This window comes from Neodiprion fabricii, chromosome 3 (genome assembly GCF_021155785.1).
Source record: "Neodiprion fabricii isolate iyNeoFabr1 chromosome 3, iyNeoFabr1.1, whole genome shotgun sequence".
NCBI lineage: Eukaryota > Metazoa > Arthropoda > Insecta > Hymenoptera > Diprionidae > Neodiprion > Neodiprion fabricii.
In genome coordinates, this window is record NC_060241.1 from 19,550,426 (window position 1) to 19,557,171 (window position 6,746).

General features: G+C 45.7%; 1 protein-coding gene across 1 annotated transcript; it reads left to right on the top strand.

Moving 5' to 3' along the window:
- Positions 1-2,760: 2,760 nt before the first annotated feature.
- On the top strand, positions 2,761-4,179 carry LOC124178287 (cilia- and flagella-associated protein 100-like; the record flags this gene model as incomplete). The annotated part of the gene is made up of 4 exons (XM_046561523.1): positions 2,761-3,113; positions 3,185-3,551; positions 3,631-3,860; positions 3,931-4,179. Coding segments are annotated over exons 1-4 (1,041 nt in total), but the record flags the coding sequence as incomplete, so codon positions are not given.
- Positions 4,180-6,746: the final 2,567 nt, after the last annotated feature.

Sequence of the window (6,746 nt, forward strand, 5' to 3'; positions counted from 1 at the left end):
AACTATCAAATCGATACGAAATTAGTAGCGGTGATCTTCAGGCCGGTGATAGCGTTTCGAAACTGTCACGATTTAAACGCGAATATGAATAAACCGTCCTTCTCAACTTCATGTCAAAAACGGGAAAGTATTTGTAGATATTTAAACACATATCCAGTTGTTGTTAAGTCGCAGCGAAAGTTCTACTCGTATAATTTTAAACGTGTATTAGTAACGACGAGTTAATAAAATCATTATCCTGCCGATTTATAACGGGAGGTAAAAAAAAAAATAAAGAAGAAACACCGACCATTAAAAATTCATACAACGCAGACGACAAGAACCGGTGGAAATAACCTAAAAGTAGGTAAGTGTCGTCAAGCATTAAACCTGGGTTCACATCAGATGATTGACATACATGAATAAATTATCACTTGCGTTACAGCAGTGAAATTAGTTTGCTCTGCAGTTAGCTTAAGTGTTATTACCAATTTATTTACGGGTACTGTTAATGTCTTCAAATTCCAGTCAGATACCCGTTCTCAAGCTTCTAATCTTCAATCCGATCCTCTTCTAGTTTCGATTCTTCAATCCTCAAATAGCTTGCTTCTACGATATTCATCGATTTTTCACGTTATCTGACTATAAGACTCCACAGTCCATGATTCCATGTTTTCCTATTACTTTAAAGTCCGAAAGAAAACTTGATGGATCAATCTTTTAACCGCTTATAATTCACCGCAATAATATTTTGCTTTTTCAAATTTGTCAAATTATTTTTCGAAAAAATGTTGAATATGATTTGTTTGCGGTTTTATGAGACTTGAAATGAAAGAAAATATCGATGATTCCACCAACGCGTGCTGAACTCTTTCGTTATTCATTTTATCCCTTATCTCATTTCGTGTCTCGGTGGGATCTTTTGATCGTACTGAGTCGTACGAAGCAGCAAAAGGGTCAAGTTCGTGGAATGATTGTCACTCGAATGGAGTTAGCCCCCGACAGTCGGAACTCTCCACTGTATCTACACACCCGAGGCTCGGGTGTTTCGTCTCTAGAAAATAGCAAACACGTGAACTTTTTACAACGTGAAAGTTTGAACGACTAACTCACGCCGAGCACTTTCGAGTGTGTCGCTTATACAACACTTTTGTCAATTAATAAACACTTGCGTTGTAGCTGGCCGGCTCGGAACACAGGAATAAATAATTCCTTCAAGCAAAGTACGGCTTGCACATTGTGAAATGCAGCGAGAATAGTAAGAATCAAAACAACGTTGATAACAGTGGTGAAATTCGATTTTACAAGCTGGCTCTAGGAAGAAAATTGTTTGCAGAAATGTAAAGAATAAATCAGAAGAAGGACGCAAGTGATTCGGTTCTCTTTGGTTTTTGCCCAACCTCTTTCCTCCGCAATCTCACAAATTTCTCGATTTCTCTAAATTTCTTCAAACGCTACTAAAATTTCAAATAAAAAATAAAAAAAAAAAAAAAAAAAAAAGAAGAGTACATGGAAATCCGGGTAGCGATGCAAACAACATCGCCTTCCGTTGAATACTTGCGTTACTCACGCATAAATTATCCAGCTATAAACACGAGCTCTCGTTCTGTAAACGAGATGAAGTCAGTAAAAGAAGATTGGATTTCGCTAGAGCGCGTTAGCTGCCGGTAAAGAGAATAAATGGTAAACGTTGTAACGAAAAATATTTATGCTCCTCGCCGTACGACCAATCTTTTTTAAGATAAGAAATCAAAGTCTGGTACTGTACGTGCAGTGCACTGCATCCCACAGAGTAAACATGTGGTCCTGGATCCTCTTTCTCTCTCACTTACTCCTCGGGAAAGCCTAACTGAAAAGATCCGTAAGCCCTTTCGGCCCATGGGTCGTATGCACCGTCCATATGCTCAAAGGCTCGAAGACGGAAGGGCATGTCTGCGGTTCACTGGTTATCTAATGGTCTGTTTATTGGTCCTGAGGGAGTCCGCCACCCCATGCTCGAGCGCATACTACCATACGCGCAATCATATACACGCCATAAATTATACGCATGGAGTATTCCACGGTGCAATAATTCCGCCTGAACAGGTCGGATGAGATTTCACCGATTTTGGTCCGGTGATTTATTACGTGTTTGTGAGGAATGGTATTTTTATAGAACCACAGGAATTTCCCAACAGTATCGATGAGAAATTGTTAGAACGACACGTTTGTCTTTTTTTATTTTCAGCACAAGTGCTTTTCGGAAACTGAAAAATGAGCGACGCCACACAGCCGGCGAGCTTTTCTCGGGTCCGTCAAGTGGATCGCCGTGTTCGTCCGCCTCGAACGCGAGCTGGTCGTCAGCCGATTGTCCCCCCGAGCATCAACGACGTTATATTTCACAGGCGACGAGTACCAAGGTGGGTGAAAATGATTTTCACATCAGGTTTCCACCTTTTCTAATTCATCAAGGCCTTCTGCGAGCACTGGTATTACCCTGTAGAGGATCGGGACAGTAATCCGGACGGATTGGCAGCTGACACGTGTTCCTCAAAACATGAATCCCTGCAAAACAGGTCCACTTACTACTTCACGAGTGGTCATGAGCACCTGGGAAAACCACGGGACGTACTCCATGAGCACTCGCCATTTATTTTGGTGCCGAAGACGCACTTGTTCGGGTACATTCAGTGCAGCAAGGCCTGGCGTGCGAAAGGAATCGCGGACGCCCAGACGAGGAAGATCGCAGATTCCCAAGGCTACAAGGGTCTCCAGTTCAAGGACCTTCTCCAGCGACTGCACGTGAGCTAAAACAGCGTTGTTATACTCGCGTTCTGCGAGCAATTGCTGATAAGTGACGCACGATTATCAGTTTGACTTGCGCGTCTGTGTCTCAGGTCGATGTGCCGATCGAATTGGAAGAGGCAAAGACCCACAAAGACCCCGACAAAGCCACGGCTATGACCGACGTCGATCCACAGTATTTCACCGAGCTCAGAGGTCGCGTGATCAAAGATCGATCCAGCCTTCGAACGTACATCGCAGACACCAAGGAAGTCTTCAGAACAAGGCTTCTCGCCGGGCAGGAACGCGACGACTGCATACGTATTGATCAGCAATTCGACGAGGAGCAAAAACGTCTCGACAAGATCAAGGTAAGTGTGAAGCGACACCGGTAAACCGAATGTGGTCTCGTCTGATCATTTAGTGATGAATCGATTTGCAGCGGAAGTACCGTCAGTACGTTGCCGGTTTCGAGGAGTTCCTATCCAGGGACCACGAGGAGAGTATGGAGGTACTTCGCAAGGCGGAGGAAACAGCGCGGGTAACTGTCGAGCTGTCGAACCACCTTCGTGACGTCTCCAAGGCCGTAGGTCACATAAGATTGCAGGTCTATGTGCTGGAGGAGGCTTGGCGGATGGTGAAGACGTGTCAGAGGTTCCTCTACCACGTGGCACCTCACAGTTGGAGGTCACAGCACGACCCGGCCTGCAGTCGAGAGTCTGGTGTGACTGTGACCTCGAAAAAAACCGAGGAGGTCTTCTCCCGACATGGAGCAGCCGAAGAAGTCGCTTCTCTCGACTCATTAATCGGTCGGTCACTTTCCGCTTCGGTTTTGGACCACGTTGGTTGTCGAGTAAAAGCTGTAATAATGTTCGTGTGTACTTTCAGAAATTTTCCAGCAGGATATCGCTAACGCCGACGAGCCTACCATGTATTTTGAAGACCCGTACGATCTGATCAACATCTTCAGGGCCATGGAGCTTCAGAATTTGAACGCTATGCTTCATTGCGAATCACTTGCCGCTCCCCTCGTAGAAATGGCCGCTTCGGTAGTCAGAACCGACGTCGCGATAAAAGGGGAAATAGCCGAGATCATCGAAGGTATACAGGACCTTGAGGTGGGTGAGGGGCGATAAGATGTAAACTTTTCTCCTTCAAACTAGCGTTGACTACCATTTTTGTTCCCAGCTTGCAATCATCTGGGAGGAAAGCCGAGCCGAGAGTCTTGAGGACTACGCGAACTACTTGCTCCAAGGAGTTTTCAGGGAACTGGTTTGCTCGGAGACAGTCCTGTACCTCTTCGTCTTCATCGAAGACACCTACGAACACTGCGTTGCCCAAAACGATGCCAATTTGGACTCTTATTCGATGATGCGATCGATCGAGAGGGTGCTTGAGGAGCTTAATTCACAGCTGGACAACCTGCCCGTTGAGGTGGTTCTGCAGTGTGAGAGGGAGGGCTTCAGGCAGGAGATGAAGACGATGAAGGACGCCGAGGATGCCGCCAGGAAGGTGAGTATCGGTTCGGGGGTTTATCGAGAACTGACTGACCCGTTCTTCTCTCCCATCCTCAGATGGCATTAATGCGTCGTCTGCTCGCCGCCTTGGTGCGCATCATGGAACCGCCGAAGACAAAGCAGCGAAAAGTGATGTACCGCTCAGCACCGGTGGAGCTCAAGAAGAAGGTGACGCCTCCTCCGACACCCCCGACGAACGAGGAGCTCGTATACCTAACGTACTTCACGAACTATTGCGAGCAAGACGATCACCACGACTTCCGCTCGCAGTACCCAGATGACTTTGACCTGACCTTCAGGCCTCGCTCTCGTCGGCAGATGACAAAACTGGCGGAGAATGCCGAGGAAGCTAACGCCGAGGGTGATGATCAAGAGGAAGAGAAGGGGCAGAAAAAAGACGAGGAGGATGAGAAAGAGGAGGAAGAAGCTGAAGAAGAAGAAGAGGAGGAGGAAGAGGAGGAGGAAGAAGCGGAAGAGAAGGACACATAGACGTCTGGCAAACAGTAATAAACATCTTCACCAGCCACCGTATTAATTTCTCCTTTCTTCAAGCCATTCGGCTGTTTCAATGAAGGCTGCAGGAGGCGGCGTGCTCCCTCGAGATCATCCCCATGGCAACGGGGTTCGATACCAGACGGCTCTCGGCTGAGCCCTCGGCGTGGCTAGACCGTGTTCTGCAGGTCTTTTTACTTCAACGGCGTCTTTGACGTCTGCGGGTCATTCATTCGACTGGTCTTGCTTGTGAATAGAATACACGTTGGGGGCGGAGGATGTCGTCCTGGTATCTCGCGAAGGTGAACACTCGCTCTCTTCGTTGCCGAGTGTCATCTCACCCCCGATCTCATATTTCACGGCAATATTACCTCGCTTTTGCATCATGTGTGCAGCCGCTTTCACCGGCAGACTCTCGAGTCTCACCAACCCACCACTGCAACGGCCAGTGTCCACACTAGCTCACCCCTTTGGCGTATCAAAGATGCATTATGTCTCGTCGACTTCGCGACGACGCGGTGTTATGAATAATTCAGGCAACCTCAGTTGAGAATGTCAAAAAGTACATACTGATTTGTGTTTGACGTTTTACGACATCGTGTAATAACAGTGAAAGAATTAGCGGAGCTTGAATAATGGGATTTTAATTTTGATCCTGATCGAATCCAATACGATGTATAGAAACGGAGAGAATTCACAAAAATCTACTATAGAATAGTTGTATGAAAATCTGTCAAAATCAGCTGATTTGTGCAACTATCAAACCATTTTTGTGGTCAATTCAAAGATTCATCAGATAATGTTAAATTGACGCCGAATTATAGTTCATTAAACTCCACACTGAATTTTACTTAGAGTAAGTGTAAATGATTCGATCGTATTTTTAGTTTTATTTGATTCTGTCAAAAATCATTCCAAATAGACGTTGTCAAATTCAAAATGGCAGAGCTAAAACGGGACGTCAAAATCGAGACCCAAGAGTACAGCTGCGACGGAAATAAAAATTCACCGAAATATCGTCGGTCACTCCCTTCCATTGTAACGAATTTAGCATTTTCAAAGATAGATCCTTTGCCAATGACCAAGTACTGTAAAAAATTCACTTCAACGTTGATTTAATTTACCGCTTCATCCTCTAAACCATCTCTTTCGAAAAGTGCTTTTAAAGTATGCTCGTAAATATAACGTTGCAAACAGAGGGTCCCAGCCAGTCTCGACCATAAAAATCGAGAGCGAGTAGATGAATGGAAGTCCATTTGTCCCCAGATAAGGTCAACCGGTCTCTCAAGCTCGCGATGACGAGTCAGTGAGTTTCTCGGTCTATCGGTCATTCCCTTGTATCGTGGCTTCAAGTTCACGCTGAATCGAGTCAAGGCTGTCCCGTTATGTCACATCACTCTGTGGTCACTGCAGACAAGCTGCGTCCTATGGGCACCTACATCTATCCCCCAGAGCGTGCCGTACGTATATCAAACAGCAATGCATAGCTGTGGCGGAAGCTCTAGTCTGCTCGTTTATACCGCCGATCTCAACGCGCCAACCAGTTCTCAGCACCGTTCTCTCAAATCGATTACTGCACTGGGGCACTGCATCCGGTGTTCAATCGAGAACGGAGAAGGCTGGCTGGAGTTAATTGATTAGCCAAGATACGGAAACCCGGGGTCAGTGTTACGCGTTTTACTTCTCAGAGATGGAGAACGTACTTCTTTCGCCGGGACCAAAATGGCTACCATTCGCACAAGACGGGGAATCTCATCGGGAAGTATCGGACTTTGCATTGAGAAAGCAGGACAACGGGTTGTTTTGATTTACGTTCTCAAAATTACATACCCTGCAGCTTCGTGTCTCTTTTTCAACTTCCCAGTTCTCTGTTTTCAGAGAGATAAGGAAGTTATTATAATCATCTCGAAAATGATTAGTTTAGTTTTCACTAGATCTCGACGTTTCAAGATCTACAAAATCACATATGACCATTTTCGAATGGCAGTAATGAAT